The sequence below is a fragment of the Teleopsis dalmanni genome, chromosome 1 (genome assembly GCF_002237135.1).
Source record: "Teleopsis dalmanni isolate 2A chromosome 1, ASM223713v2, whole genome shotgun sequence".
Taxonomy (NCBI): domain Eukaryota; kingdom Metazoa; phylum Arthropoda; class Insecta; order Diptera; family Diopsidae; genus Teleopsis; species Teleopsis dalmanni.
The window spans coordinates 45636424-45653632 of record NC_051846.1 but is presented as its reverse complement, the minus strand read 5'-3'; the positions used below and the strand labels follow the sequence as shown (position 1 = coordinate 45653632).

General features: G+C 29.4%; 1 protein-coding gene across 1 annotated transcript; it reads left to right on the top strand.

The window, feature by feature from the left end:
• Window positions 1-2698: 2698 nt before the first annotated feature.
• On the top strand, window positions 2699-17208 carry LOC119680547 (pleckstrin homology domain-containing family G member 4B-like; the record flags this gene model as incomplete). The annotated part of the gene is made up of 10 exons (XM_038093442.1): window positions 2699-2782; window positions 12816-12941; window positions 13035-13711; window positions 13774-13935; window positions 14013-14352; window positions 15124-15246; window positions 15318-15587; window positions 15753-15966; window positions 16842-16958; window positions 17072-17208. Coding segments are annotated over exons 1-10 (2238 nt in total), but the record flags the coding sequence as incomplete, so codon positions are not given.
• Between the last annotated feature and the right edge of the window lies 1 nt (window position 17209).

The following is a 17209-nucleotide window of genomic DNA, read 5'->3' as shown; positions in this document are numbered from 1 at the left end:
ATAAAGAGGTTTTCGAACAGAAGTGAAACAACAACAAAAATTTATTTTTTAAATTATTTTAATTAATTGAATTTTTGGCTGACCATACAGCTGTTTCGAGTATTGCCAAATACCCTTCATCAGTGGTCTTGGAAATAATTCTTATATTTAATTATTCGTAAATAATTATTTTTGAGACTGCAAGTACCAGGAATCGAACTCGGGTCCTGCCAAATATGAAGCTCAGAATCAGCGCACCTTAACCAACTGATCCAAAGCCGTACTTGACTTTTTATGTTCGCATATTTTTGCTGGAGTTTGTTACTTTTGCTATGAAAGTTTTTATTAACAATTTTACTTGCTGTATTTATATATTGAACGAAATCATAAACCAGCTGTAGAATAATTGAATTAATTAATTAATTATATTTTTTATTTTTAATTGTTAAATTTCAAAACTATTCTATTCGTAGAGGCATTATTTGTTGCATGATTTGTTCTTTCTTATGTATAGAACCTAATCTAGGAACGTAATGCTGAGAAAGTCATGCTAATGTTACTCCACTATCTCCACTATATATAAGTCTTAATACTTATATATATATCTGGTATTAAAGGAAGGATATACGAACCAAATTAAAAACCATTCGAAAAGTAATATATGCTAAGATTTTTAATTTTAAGTACATATTGCATATTAAACGAAAGCTTATTTAATATAATAAAAATTAACATATAAAATATGTTCTTTAGGTTCGATTTGGTTGGAGTAGCTCCCATTTAAGTTGAAATAATGGGCTCTGAAATTAATTTTATTATTATTATTAAGGACCACGGAAATTTTGCTTTGTAATTGAACTCTTTTTTGTGGAACAGGTTTTTTTGCCAAATTTCTTCGTATCCCCCTATATCTGTGGTAAATTAACCCCTTCCCTGTTTTCCACATAATTTTTAATTTTTTTTGGACGAAAGTTTAATCTCGAATCTTTATAGAATGTTGCCAGGGAAAAGTTTTTTTGTATTTAAATCAGTTTTTTAAAGAATAATTCAAAAACTTTCTGATTACCAACACCTATTATATTACTTGGATACGGATTTAAATTTAAAGGATTTTTTAAACAAGGCCGCCACTCCAATCCAATCTAACCTAAGCTATATATGCTGAGGTTAAGGATTTTTTTTTTTTCAAAAATTACCGTTAATAAATTTATCTACAATATTGAGATATAAGTGAAGTTAAGCTTATACACATATACTCACTCATATGTAGATGCCTTATATTCATGCACGTGTCCACATGATTTCATTGCAAATTTTATTCTATTGAAGTAGTAGAAAATTGATAATTTTATTCGTGTTAGTCTCGATTAAAATCTTATATGTTTATTCCAAAGAAAATACTCAACAATGTATTCATTCGTTGCTCTCAATAATAATTGCCTTAAGCTTATCATAACAACAATAACAACTAACAAACAAAAGATCAAGTGAAAAAGACAAATTATAATAAAATTAAAAAAATATTATCTGAGAAATGCAAACCAAAGTAAAAAGAGTATCGCTTTATCTGACGAATACTTGCACTGCACTGCACTGCATTCACAGAAGAAGAAAAAAAAATAGGAAATATCAACTTGCACTGTAGGTGTTTGCCGTTCGATCGGAGCCCATCGCCGGCTATTGTCTCTACTCGTTTTGAATGTCTGCTTTCAAGCCCAGGAATTTGTTTATTGAGTAAAATTCTTAAAACAAAAATCAGCACAAACCAGCGATGAAGTGTAATCGTATCTGTTTTTGTATCTGCAAATGTGCTCGCGTTCATAGAAATTTGTATCTGCTTTGTGATGCCTTCGATTTGATTGTTTTTTGCTTTATTGTTTTATTATTTTATTCGTTGGATGCATTGTTTTTGCTCTGCTTTATTTAATTTCATTTTCAATTTCAATTACTGAATTTAATTGAATTGAAATGTTCAATCTTGGAAACGAACTGAATGGATTCTTGGCTTGTATTCGCGACTTCTACGGTCAGTGATTTGTAGATTGTCAGACGCAGTTTTTAGTTCGATTTCATTCGCTGGCCGGTTCGAAGTACGCATATCAGTTACGATTCGTTCACCTTGAGATACTTTACAAATATAATTAAGTACAAAAAGTGAAATTTAGAACAAACTAAATCGAGACAACTAATTAATATATGCACACTAATAAATCAAATAAATTTTGTAAAATTTATATTGAATTCGATTTACATAAATTATGTCCCATAAAAAAGATATATATTAAATAAAACACATTATTTGGTTGATAATAATATGAATAAAAATAAAATATTAATTAAAAAAATTTTTTAAAATTTTTAAATAAAATAATATTGATAAAAAAACTGATAAAAAATTTTAATATGATTAAAAGCACTTGTGAACAATTTTTTTGTGATATATTATTTACTGTGATATTTAAAATAATATATAATAAAATAATTTTAAAATAATATATAGATATACTTAACATATATAATAAAAAAAGTAATATATAAAATAATTTAAAATAAAAGAAATTTGAAATATATTATTTGTGAGAAAAATTTAATAAAATTTAATCCATAAAAAATTAATATATATACATAAGTATATATTATATAAAAATAAAAAATAAAAATATAAAAATAAAATTCGTATACATAAAGTATTAAACTTATTACTTAATTTAGTAAAAATATGTTTTAAAATATGCAGTCCATCAATTCAAGAATTACAAGTGATAATATCATTAAGACACTAGCTGCTGATATTACCCAATACGTACGTAATAAAAATATAATTTATCTTCAATTACATATATACGTTTAGACTCAAAAATTATAGTTTTCATGTCTTTAAAAACCATTTGAAGTCTAAAGCGTTTTATGCTTTTGCGAATTTCAACAGTGATTAACAATTAAAAAAAAATAAATTATAATAATAAATATAATTAATTTATTGCAACTGATGTTATTGTATATTAAATAAGAGTATTATTTAAGAGTATTATTTTTCGTATTCAATAATATTAAATAAGAGCAAGTGTACAATTCATTCATTTTTATATATTGTGTTGTGGCAATAGACCCGTTTCATAGGTCATTGGTTCATAGATCATATGTTAGGTCTATTGTTAGATATTTGGTTTTATCATAAAAATAGGGTGGAAGTTCAAAAATTGATGTTTTAAAGGGTAGGCATATTTTTTATTAAATTTAAGTAAACTTGCAACGAATAAATAGATATACATTTACAAGAATCAGTTAAGAAAACGGAACACTGGTATCCTAACGTAACTAAAAGGTTTATTATATATTTTAACATTTAAATAAAAACACTACATCTATTCTAGGCTAATCATCTGGAACGTTTTAGAAGGGATAAATGGATTTTATATTAAATTGAATCCAAGCAAAGAACTATAAAGTAATATGAACTCTGCTATGAAGCAACTTTGTGTCTTTAAACCATCCATTAAACAGTTAACGTCATTTTCTTGAAATGCAATAGATTATCTCCAAACTAGTACAACCTTTTAATCTTCTTAACCAAGGTTAATCCAAGGTTAAAGGTTAAATTTTATTTCAATAGCAACCTTTTGTGCCAATCAGATGTAAAAATTTGTAAGTAAAATACTTAGTTTAGAAAAGAAGAAAGTTATATTTTGGCTCTTCTTATATTTTAAAAATTTCTCTCACAAAAAATCTATAAAAATTTCTCATCTATCTATATAAAGTTTAGTAGACAGAAAGTCAAGCTAGAACCAGCCAGAGGCATTTATAAAGGCAAGAATATAACCAATGCTAATGCTAGAGATATCGCCGAGTGTGTTCAAGAAGAGTGCCCCTAGAAACTTAAACCTAGTTCTAGCCAAACCTGGACATGGATACATCAGGTGTTCTGGTGTCCTTTCTTCGAGAGCTGGTAAATACATATTGCAAGAGATACCACATTCATTAAATTCATTAAATATGAATGAAATCGAAGACTAAACATTTGTTTAGTCATCAATTAAAATGTACATTATTCGTACTTCTAGGGATCTCTAGTATACTCATGCATTCTAATATAAATCAATTTATATTGAGTTGAAATCAATAAAGTAAGTAAAGTCTATTTTATTATCAATTTATTGATTTCTACTTTATTTATCGATCACATATTTTGAAAAGAAAAGTTCATCTTTTTTGCTGTTCTTCGATTTTTATGATTTTCCATGCAAATGTTTATGGATCGTCTGCTGATGTATCTCGTGTGAAAACTACACAAAACCCCATGTGAATTAAAATTACTGGAAAGTCATAATCACAAATATTATGAGTTATAAATTAAATAATAAGAATTACGCGACGATCCAAGATTGACGTTATCAGCAAAACCGATAATCTAACCCAAATATTTGTTTAAAGAATGAAGCGTCTGCCTAATTATTTATTATTTTAATCAAATTTATTTTTTTTTCTTATATTGAAAAAAAAATCAAACACAAATTAATTGAAGAATTGATTTCGGAGTAGTGATATCAGTGATTAAAAATTGTTTATTGTTATTATTGAAATTACACACCACAAATCTTTTATGAGCATATGCTTTGTGTGTTGTTTATATAAACTTTGTTTATTATATTTTTTATTTATTTATTTAAAGTGATTTTATATGAAATTTAATAGTTATTGATAAACTTACGCAAGAACTTTAAGAAAAATTTTAAATCAGAACAATTGAATTAACAAAGACGGAGATACTCTAAAGAGCAGAAGCTAAGATCTACCAATTGAGTTTTACTTCGATATTATTTTCTTCTTTTTGTAGTACTCTCAATTGTGTTTCTCAAGAAATAACAGAAACCTCAGGTATATGCTCCAGTCCTGTAAAATTGACAGCACCAAGTATTTCAATCGAGTTCTTGAGAGAGCCCGGCAGTTACACAGAAAATGATTCAGGGATCACTTTGCATTCGGCTCATTGCATTTACTGCAAGCGTCGCTGCTAATTAAGTTTAGTTTGTGAGCATGTGATGCGACCAAACAGTGACCTGTCAATACACCAATTAATGTTCTACAGTCCCTTCGGTCAGAGCATATAACATCCTCGGCATACTTTTCCTCATATATATGTCAGTACATGATGCTAGATATTCTACAGGTGATTAAGTTCCCTTGCTCTCCTTATCATATGCTTAGTTATTATTAACATATTATTATTTGTTATTATTATTTGTTTTAGAGATCTAAGTACTTTGATCGTTTTATCCTCTAAAAGTCTTACGCCAGTTTTAGCAATAGCATCAACTGTCTCATATCTCTCTATGCCTTTATAACCAGGAATCCAGTATATACAAGGTCTGCAGTTGCAGGGTAGTCTGAACATAGCTTCCTTGCATTTTAAAATATTCCTGGATAATGATCAGTATGAATTTTATTCCCTAATGGCTAAATTTTGAGTTAGTAACCACAAGACTTTCATTTAATATTATGTTGAACTATGTGTCTAAGCTCACTGACAACATGACGGCAAATTTTTAATTTATTATTTGCCAAATGAAGATAGTAGCGGTTATACGAAAGTCACTGACGTTAAAAAGTTTTAATGCATTATTACACATATACAATACAAATCTTAACTTTCTAAGCGGAGGTCTCTATGTACTTCCGTGGATCTATTGTGCACCAAGAAGGCTTCACGACCCTCTTGGGCACTTGGAATTGATACTACTAAAGTTTGAGTTGAGTTTGGAAGTCTTCTCATATGCATTTCTGTCTGAATACAAGTCATTATTTGTTAATAAATAAGTAATTTATTTTTGAGGTTTAGCTTGTAACTATTTAATAGACAACATGCCTTCCTGTACCTTTAACCTTACTTTTTTCTATCTCCATATTCCTTTGTGTATCCTACCCTATTGTACAATGCCTTGTCAACCTCTTTTGTGCTTGCTTATAGGTCGTTTTTAGTCTAAGTTTATTTGATGCGTAATTGATTTGCTCAGGGGTAGATTTTATGAAAAGTAAAGCTCATGGGTTTTAGAGTGATCTCCTTTCTATGGGAGTATTACTGACGTGGAATTTTAGTAGGTGTTGATTGCATTCAAAAGTAATGTATCATCACATTAACTAGGATTACTTTTACTTTATCCTAGTTAATGTGTATATTCTTTAAGTATAGTATACACATTAGTATAAAAATAGAAACAATTTATACAGGTTATGTCTCATCCTAGTGACTTCTAATAATTTTTCTTATTATTTACTATTTTTCACATTTTTTTCTTGAAAATCAAAATTAAGGAAATAGCTTGAAATACCTTATTTGAAATGACCAAAAAGGTAATTCAGAACCATTAGTTTTAATAGTTCTAATAGAATTTATTCATGATTCATTGCTTTTGCTGACCTATTGAAAAAATCTATAATATACTTTTGACCTCTGTTCATAGTTATATGGTATTTGCATATATTTATATATAAATATTAGATTCATTAAAGTGTGACTATTTCGAGGAGTGTATTGACATTATTCTATCTTAGTCTCAATAAGTTTTTGTGTTATTTTATAATTGTGATTAGAACATAAATAGATAGGAATAATAGTAATACCGGAATATACTAAAAATTTGGTAATTTCATCAGAAGCTAACTACTTCTATTAATTAGATTATGGCTGTAGTTTTTTAATAGAATAATAATAGAATAATCTACAATGTAGTCTTGAAAATGGAATAGATAATAAAAGTGAATATTATTCCTTTTAACAATAAAATTGACTTAAAAAATAATGCTATTACAGCCAAAATGTAGGAAAAAAAGACGCATGCCTGCCATAATGAAATATTGTAAATTGGACGATAAATCCCTTACTTAACATACTTACTTATTTGACCATAACAACCCGTTACCGAGTTTTGGCCTGACGCAGTATGTCTCGTCAGGCGTCTCTTCTATGTGCACGTCTTCTCCAGTCTCGTACATCAAGTCCAGTTAATGCTCCCTCAACATGATCAATCCAGCCAGAGGCATTCATAATGGCAAGAATCTGGACAATGTTAGTACTAGATATATCGCCTAGTGTGTTGAAGAAGGGGAGCCCCAGAAACTTAAGTTTAGTTCTGGCCAAATATAGATTTGATTAATACATTAATAAATTTAAAATTTTAAATATTCAATATAACATTTATTTATAAAATCGCAATTTTATGCATTTCGAATTTCCTTAATTTAATTTCCTGCAGTACAAAATGCAAAATATTTCCATACTTCCATCTATCCAGATCCATTTGTGAAGTTTCTCCATTGAGTTAAAATACATATAATATTATATATTATATATAAAATATGATTATAATAACCAGATACCTTCTTTGTTGGTTATTCAAACATTGAAATTCAAAATTAATCTGCGCTTCGATCAATCACTCGATAAGTTGATCAATCATTTGATTTGCTCAACATTTTAAAGCCATACACGTTCAAATCAATACAGCAAAACGAGATTAATTAAAAAGCAATTTGAAGCTCGTGTTGGCTGATAAAATGTTAACATTAAAGTTAAGAGCACATATCGAGAAATATTGCTTGAACGATTTGATAAATGCACCTGTTCGCCAATTAAATTGATAAGATCTCAAAACGAGCACTTCAGTTGCAATACTTTTCAATGTTTCATATCGGATGTTCATAACCACAAGCAGGCGCTTTTGCTTAATGTCGGCTTTCTGATAAAAGATAAAATATTTACAAATAAAGCACATAAAAACGCCTTGTTTGATTTCCATGCAGTAGGCGATCATTTAAAACGAATCATAGATTTTGATAATTGAATTTCACAAGAAAAGAAGGACCGCCGCATAAATACTTTCATTAAAAATATACAATTTGTAGCTATGAATTATCATTTTTGTTTTTGTCATAACCAAAGCAACTTATAGATAAATCTTCTTATTAAAAAATTAATTTATTTTAATTCATTTATGCACATATTTGTTTAATGATATAAAAATATTAATTATTTATTGATAAAAATTATTATACACTAAAAAATGAAAGTGAAGATTAAGAAAACTCTAGATCATCTCTTCTGTTTCTACCAAGTTAAACTAAGAGAATCAACTTCATTCCTGATACTGGGTGTAACTATCTATGAAAATTTGCTACCAATAACTATGTCTTAAGTGATATGTACCCGCACTAACTGCTATATATGGTCCCTTTCCCCTTTTGTGCAATAAACTGGGTCAGTACAAAACAGATTATCAAGGAAAGAGAAAATCATATGCGGCTGGAATACTGGGAAAACTTACCAGGACTCAGACAGAGCAACGCACTCAAAATATAATTTAAGGTTGATAACGGGTTTCATTACAGATCATTATGGCCTGAAATATCACCTTCATAAACTACAATTATCTGCTAATTCGGAAGGCAGATTATGCCTCGAAAATGTGGAAACTCTATGCATATTCTTTGTGGCTGTCCAGCTTTAGTAACTCACAGAAGAAACTTGTTTCATGTGAAATCTCTGTCAACAGAACAGATTAAGAACTCTTCTCTAGATTCAGTTCTCGATTTTGATTACAAAGCTTTAAAGAGCTTTGTGTAATCAGTAGTGAAATTGGTACAATAGAACTATTCTGGCTATAGTACCGGCTCTTGGGCAATTTTTACGTCTACACTTTAAATAATAATAAATTTGGTTCCTGTCAACCAGTTTTATCTGCTATCCATTTAACAACCAAAACGAGCATTCAATTGAAAATAAATAGGTCCATACTAGTTTTAGTACATTTTTGTGTAAAATATGTTCACTGGGTATCATATCAGTTGGATCAGTAGATTCAAAAAAAGGTCACAACTGAAAAAAACATTGAAACTAAAATCCACAATATATTGTTTGATGATTCAAAAATTAAGTTGCTTGAGATATAGCAGAGATGACAAACATATATTTGGGTATGAAAAAGCTTTTTGCAAAATGGATGTGGGAAAGAGTTGCATCAAATGATAAAGTGGAATGGGAACTGAGGTATAATTTGGAAGACTTGATAAATCGTATTATTTGAAAGGTATCCAAATGTTGAAAGATCCTAAGATTCGGTGTATCGAGTTAAAAGAGAACTACATTGAAGCATATTTATTCTACTTAGGCTGGGTATTTATCAATCTATCTAGTATATAGTATTGCTTATTTGGTCATTTAGACAGAAGTAAGCCACATATTGATTACAAGAAGATTTTCATATTGATTACTGATTTTATGTATTAATGTTGAAATGATAATCGTTAACAAATTGAATTGAAAGCCCAGATTTAGTGTTTGAATCTAAAGTCACACAAGCCAATGGGATGGTTTTAGTTGGCTGTTATTAAGATATATAAAATCAGCTTTAAAATCAAATATAATTTTGTATTTAATGCAAATATTACGCTATGTTTTAATTTAAAAATTATTATAGTCCAGTGACAAAAAATCTATATCAAACAAAATAAAAAAATTTTTTTTTATTTAAATCAAGTAAAATATGCCTATACATCTATATTAATTTAATCACAAATAGTTTTTTTATTTATGGATCTTTATAAGATTTGTATAATATAGAAAGATACACCACATATGGAAACCAATCACCTACTGTGATATTTTGGCACTCGTTTCCTACCTATGTACAATAATTCAAAATATTTAATTAATTACTGAAGCATATTTCTTTACTTAAAATTTTAGAAAGGTTAAATGAATTAATTTCAACCAAAAAAAAATTCAAGGAAAATTATTTCAGAGCAAATTCATTAAAGTACATTATATTTAATTTTAAAAAGTAAAATTATCTGCAAAATGAATCTTAACTAAATATCAAATCGCACTTATTTTACAATCTCTGCTGAACTAAATTTACAGACATATGTGAAGTATATATATCGGGTATTAACTATTTCTTTCCATTAACTGCATTTTGCAAAAGTACTGTGCAACCCTGACCGTGTTTTATGCCTATAAATTTCAAAAAAAAAATTATTAAAATTCAATATATTTTAATTAAAAAATTTTGACATTTATGTCCAACTACTCACATGTGTGTGAATAAGACACGATAATTACTTGAGTTAAGATTTTTAAAGAATTATTTATTTTACTAATGTGGGTTCGGCCGAAAAAGTATTAAAAAAATATTAATAAAAAAAAACTTTAATATTATTTAATATTACTCATGAAGTTTAAAGGTGGTTTATGGTTAAAGTATAAAATTAATCAGTTAAATAGTTAATAAATCGAAATTACTCGACGTGATTAAAATATCTTAACAAGTTTGTTTTATTGTACCAATCCTATATACTAACGTAAGCTTATTATTATTTATTTATTAATGCGAAGAATATGGAATTAAATTTTACAATTTTTGAGATGTATATTTGAATTAGTAATGTATACTATTATAAATGATTAAATTTATTTAAATTAAAATATTAAACAAACTTTAAATTTTTTAAATTGAATTAAATTTTAAGAAAAAAGAAATGCCAGCTCCCGATATATTTCAAAGCAAATTTACTACCTATCAAGATATTTAGTTTATATTATGAATTTTACAGATGACAAAATGGAATAAAAGAAATTAATATAACATTTAATTGATGTTCAGACTCTAAAAAAATAAAAATTATTAATACAGTAGATGATCATAAATTAGAACCACTTGGTTTTTCGGTTAGTTCGAGAATTAGCAGGAAGTTCTAATTTCTGGACCTTTTTTATTCCTAAAAAATTTTTTAAAAAATTAAAACTAAGCAAAACAACTTTGTTTTGCAGTTAAAAACAATTTTTTTGAAGCATAATGGTTTTATATATTCAGTAATGTTTGTTTGTTTTTAAGAACATCAGTTTTATTTTATTATTTTATTCAGAAATAACATAGCATATTAAGATACAATTAACTTATATTAATTAATTAAAACTATAGCGGCACAGGCCTTAAGCTTAATCTTCATTGTTATTTGAAATATCATTATCGGCAAAAACAGAATCATGCAGAAGCTTCTGCTCAGAGATTCACAACTTAAGCAGTAGCGCTAAAATCCACAGGCTATCACACTAACCCCATTGGGGTTCTGAAACGACCAGATGGTCTTTATACCAATGACTGCAAAAAGTCACTTATACTTCTAACAGAAGTACACTTCCCGGGATCCACAATTAACGACCAATCAAACTCTCAGCTCAGTTTCCTGGAGGCTAAAAGACCCAGGACCAATGACTGAAAGACTGTTCGTAAAATCTTCACAGAGGGTAAAATTGAAAGAACGTATAACTCATTCTCTCCTTTCAAGGCCGCTGATGCAAACGGGGAATTTCCAACACTCTAACGCACCTTATACCCTACCTAATCAATATCTTTAGAGCAGGGTTCTGTTATAAGTGGATAAGCAGTTAATAAGTGCCGAAGTCTGAGTATAGCGAGACTATCACAGTGACCCAAAATGTGTTATTCCGTTTTCTCTTCTTCGTCACAAAGCCTGTAGCTATCGTCCCCTATGATCTCTAAATTCGATAAATACTTCTTAACTTCATAATGTTCAGTGAGAACCTTGTAACAAGCCCAATGCGTTTGCTATTCAACACTAGCCGTTCTTTGGTTTTGGCTTTTGAGCTCGATATACCTTGCTTCTCAAAATATCGAAGATTGAAGTTGTAAATTTTTTACATTAATAATTTATATCTAGTGCAAATCAATTGATGTCATTTCGAGAATAATTTTCTGCTTGCAATTCTTCATCGACAGCCATGTTCTAGCAGACATCTACTTCCCAACGGATTCCAACGCTATTTATGCATGCATACTCTTTCAGAGGTTGGTAGTTGGTTGATGACACCCCAAAGATCAGCATTGCTGATACAATTAGACCACCAGTTGTTAAGAATTTGACGCAAGCATTTGTTTGAAAAAGTTTATAGGCATGTGTCGATGACGGTACTGTGTATCCACGTCTCACATCCATGAAAGAGCAGTTGTTTGATGTTAAAATTATAATCTATATCAGCATATAATGCAGGAAAAAAAGTTTTTGGAATTTCACCAAATTCAAAAGTTAAATCACTGCGCCTAGGAAACTGTAATCGTCTAAAATTTAAAACTTGTTTTCTTCTTCTTCTTGATTCTTCTTCTTGAGTTAGTGCTATTACGCACTTTTACTCTATAATGGCTGGGGGGCCTATCTCTACCCCACACTAGGCTTTAACTAGGCTAAGAAATTTATATGTCTTTTAATTGAGAACGGACCTTAAATCAGCATATCTTCCTGAGAGTCCTGTTTTCTAAATCTCTTCTAAATGACTGTGTATTGAAAATTGTATACTAACGATTTATCACTTAATTGTGATAATAATTTCAATTATATTTTTTTTGATTAAATGTTTTATTACTTTTAGTTCGAATCACTTATACCATTTGGTCTCAAAATTTATGAGTATTAATTACAATAAAGTATTCCATTCTAAGTATGGAGTAGTTTCATAATATGGTTCATTTCTATTTTGTCAATGATGTATTGATTGATAGAATATGAAGATACCACATTCAATGCAAATGAATCAAGTTCTATTCTTCTTACATATATTATATAAACTGTTTACACATATATATAAATACTTATAAGAACGCAATAGACTTATACAGTATATAGCTGGGTCTACTGTAAGACTCATTCATTTGATTCATAGTAGTCCAAACTACATGAACAACTTATTATTTAATAATATTAAGTAATTTGTATAAAAAATTGCAAATAAAATAAATTAATATTTTTACATATTTTTTATTTTTAAGGTGACTTCATGGATCACCAGCGACGGGAATGAAACATTACAGAGATTTGCAAATTTCCAGCTAGACTGCGAGACTCCAGTGAAAGATAGCGAACAGGAATTCGAAAAATTCTACTTTATCTCAATGGTAAGTATACAAATAATAATATTAAATATTATTTAACAGCTTAACACTTTTTCACTGATAATGCGAAATCATAAAATAAATTTCAATAAACAGAAACACTTGGCAAAAGGTCGTGACTTACATGAGGCAGCTGAAAAAATGGAAGCCTTGCATGATAGTGCAATGAACCTTAAAGTGGCTTTAGACTGTTTTGCTGACAAACTGGAGCAGGCACGGGAACGTATTGAAGGTGCAACACGTCTTCATCAACTATTAAACCAAAATTTACGTGACGAAAATGTTGAGCAAGAATTACAACGCTTGATGGAGCATATAGGAGTACCTGGCTTACTAGAAAAATATCATATATACAAACAACAACAAGAACACCAGCAACAACAAAACACAGCAACAATATCAGAAAATATAAGCAGAGTTAAACCAAATAGTCTCAACTTAAACTGTAGTCGTCGAAGAACTAAAACCTACAGTCTTTTCCTCACCAGTACACCCGCAGCACAAAAGCAAGCAAACTTCGCCAATCACAGAATTAGCTCTGGCATTGGTTCGTTTGAGGGTACGCCATGTGAATGTTGGCGTGAAAGTCGTAATTTGGGTGATATGGATGAGCTATTGGATGGTGACGATGACTGTGAAGATGGTGAGGAAGAGCAATCAAAAATTGCCGATTCAGGTTTGGGCGGTTGTGAACGTTGCGAGGGAAATACAAAGTTAGCGCGTATTTGTTCTTGTCAAAGCTTACATGAAGTAAGCAATTTCTGCGATAAGAGGTGAATTATAATGTATTTATGTGATAAAATCAAATTTATATAATTCTTATTTACTCTATTAGTCATAATGATGATTTGGATGATGATTGCTACGAACGTCCACCGAAACCATACTTCGACATACATTCGCCGGTTGAGGCGAATGCTCATTTACAATGTTTCGCTTCAAATTTGGAATTACCTAAAATGGAAGAACACAGCTGCTTAGATCAAAAAATACAAAAGTAATAATGTTTATACTAGTCGCTTATACTAGTCAGACTATATTCTCTCAATTATTTTTATCGTTATCAATTTACAGAACGCTTCTATTAATCATACGTGAAATGATTGGTACGGAACGCGATTACGTACGTTCTCTGTACTATGTCATTGAGAATTATGTGGACGAACTGTTACGCGATGATATACCACAGCCGTTACGTGGTCAACGTAACGTTATTTTTGGTAATATTGAAAAAATATTCGAATTTCATAACTCACACTTCCTCAGCGAATTAGAGCGCTACGAACGTAATCCTCTGAAGGTGGGCGCAGCATTTCTTGAAATGGAATCGAAATTTTACTTATATGCTTTGTACAACAAAAATAAACCAAAAAGTGATACTCTAATGAGTGAATATGGTACAACATTCTTTAAGGTAACTATAAATATAATTGTTGCTATATAAATAAATACATATATATATATACATATATATATATATATATATATATATATATACATTTGTTTTCTAAGAGCGTCCTTTGAACAAAAGAAAGAAATCTTTGGGTGTCCATCTAAAATTAGATAAAGTAATAAGACTCGACAATTTACGTTCGATACACTGATATTTATTGGGTAAATGAATAATCTGAACCCATTAAGGGAATAGAAAAAATTTTCAAGATCACAGGGCATAATTCCCATTATTAATAATTTTGTTTATCTTCAAAATATAGGTATAATATCAAAATTATTCCATTTTTTTAGTTTAAGTGTCCTTTTTTGAAATCGTTTAAAATGTTGTGGTTGACGGCTTCCAAACACACTTTTTTATTCTTGGATATTCTGGAGCAGTTGGGTTTATGTACCAAAGCTTCTCGACTTTTTAAATATACAAATACCTCTTAACAGGGTCAGAGAAATCAGGTCAAGAAATGTTATACAACAACAACATTTATTCATTTAAAATTTTGTTGAAAGCATAGGTATTAGGTGATGTACCGAAAATCTATTATTTCTTTTCCTAAAAACAATAATATATACAAAATATCTGTGAGTCGTGGCTACTATTTTAATTTTTTTTTATTAATATAACGTTCTTAAAGGATTTAATAAAAAAAAGTCTCATTCCCCTTTATATAATACATAAATAAATATATCCATACATATTTCTAAATTCATTCACAATATATCTTATACCTTATAGACAAAACAATTTGAACTAACCGATAAAATGGATTTGGCTTCATACTTACTGAAACCGGTACAACGTATGGGCAAATATGCATTACTACTTCAACAACTGGTTAAAGCTTGCAGTGCTGTAGAGGTAAGATCTAGGTTCCATAACTTATATATCATAGTCTAAAATAACAAAAACTACTGATATGTCTCTTTTAGGGTACCGCATTGCAAGATATCGCTGCTGATGTTGAAGAACTGCAACGAGCTGAAGAGATGGTAAAATTTCAGTTGCGGCATGGCAATGATTTATTGGCTATGGATTCATTGCGTGACTGTGATGTTAATGTCAAAGAACAAGGACGTTTGCTAAGACAAAATGAATTTTTAGTTTGGCAGGGTCGTGGTGGTAAAAAGACTTTGAGGCATATATTTTTATTTGAAGACTTGGTGCTGTTTAGTAAAGCAAGGCGGTTTCCAGATCATAAGGTGGATATAATATTATATATTATTTTATTTCAGTTGAACCTAATATATTAAACCTGTTTTAATGTAAAAGAGTCAAAATGAAGGGTTTCATATAATTCCGACCTAATTTTTTATAATGGAATAAACATGTCTTTAAAATATAATATATTTCTTTTACTTTTACAGAACCTTGATATTTACTTATATAAAAACAGCATAAAAACTTCAGATATTGGATTAACTGCGCATGTCGGAGATTCCCCAACGAAATTTGAAATTTGGTTCAGAAAACGTAAACCTGAAGATACTTGGACATTACAATGTATGTCAGAGGATATCAAAAATGCTTGGACTGAAGAGATTTCAAAATTACTTTGGAAACAGGCGAAAAGAAATCGAGGTAACATTAATCCCAGATTTATTATATTTTCTTTTTTTTTTTGTTTCTCTTTGACACTCTCGAAAACTGGAATAAAAGTTTTAAGAGAATCTAAATCCTCTTATTTTATATTTCTTAAATTGACAGTGGAACTAAAATTTTTAGTTAATGAGTCAGAGATTTAGGATGAAACGAATAGCTAAGGGAATTAGATTTTCTCTGTACGTTGTGAGAACTCGTAGCAATCAATAAGACTACGACCATAACAACTATATCTCTAATTGACAGAGCTAAGGACCTTAGACCGGTATTTTGAACTCGAGTTAGCCTATCATAAAATCCAGTTAGTTCAATGAATAAATATCGAAAACCAAGTCAAGCAAATTTAAGGCATTGCGCAATGGAACTTTATAAACTAATAAGCTTGATGGATCCCAAACATAGATCTTTTAAAAAAAAATTTCCTTTATCAACCACCCAAATTGATTTTAATGCTGAGATTTTCAAGGCCAAATTTATGGTAATAAAACGGCGTCTATGCGCTACATGCACATAGCTTGTGTTCGATTTTGCCGCTATTAAAACCAACCAACCATTCAAAAACTATTCCACCATAATCCGATTTTAGGCTGTGGTATATAATCGCTTCTAATATACAAAAACAGATATGATCCTATGTAGTCACCTGCAGTACAAACCAAGACGTTATTTTGTGGCAGATAAATAAAATAATAACTACAAAATATTTAAGGGTCTAGAGTAAAAATAAAAAAATTTTTGAAAGGTTAATTATAATATAATTATAGAATTAATATAGTATGATATATGATAGAATATTATTATATCGTACAATCATATTATAATTATTTATAATATAATTATTATCTATTTTTTAGAAATTCGCCTTGCTGAAATGTCTTCAATGGGCATCGGTAGTAAACCTTGCTTGGACATACGCCCCAGTAATAACCAAATAAGTGATCGTTCGATTACTTTAACACAATTAGGAAAAGGTAATATATATTATAAACACTAAACATGTATGTAGATATTATTTCTATATATCCAGCATGAGATTAAGTATTTCTATAGATAATAATGAATTGTTTTGAACTTTTTTAATTAGCACCAAAACTGCGTCATTCTTTCGCAAGCAGTACTGGTTCAGACCACAATAAAGCCCGACGTCCGAATTCGCTAATATCCGATTGCTCTATGTCAAGTGGTACTAGCAGTTCTTCAATTAGCACAGGTAGTTCATCGG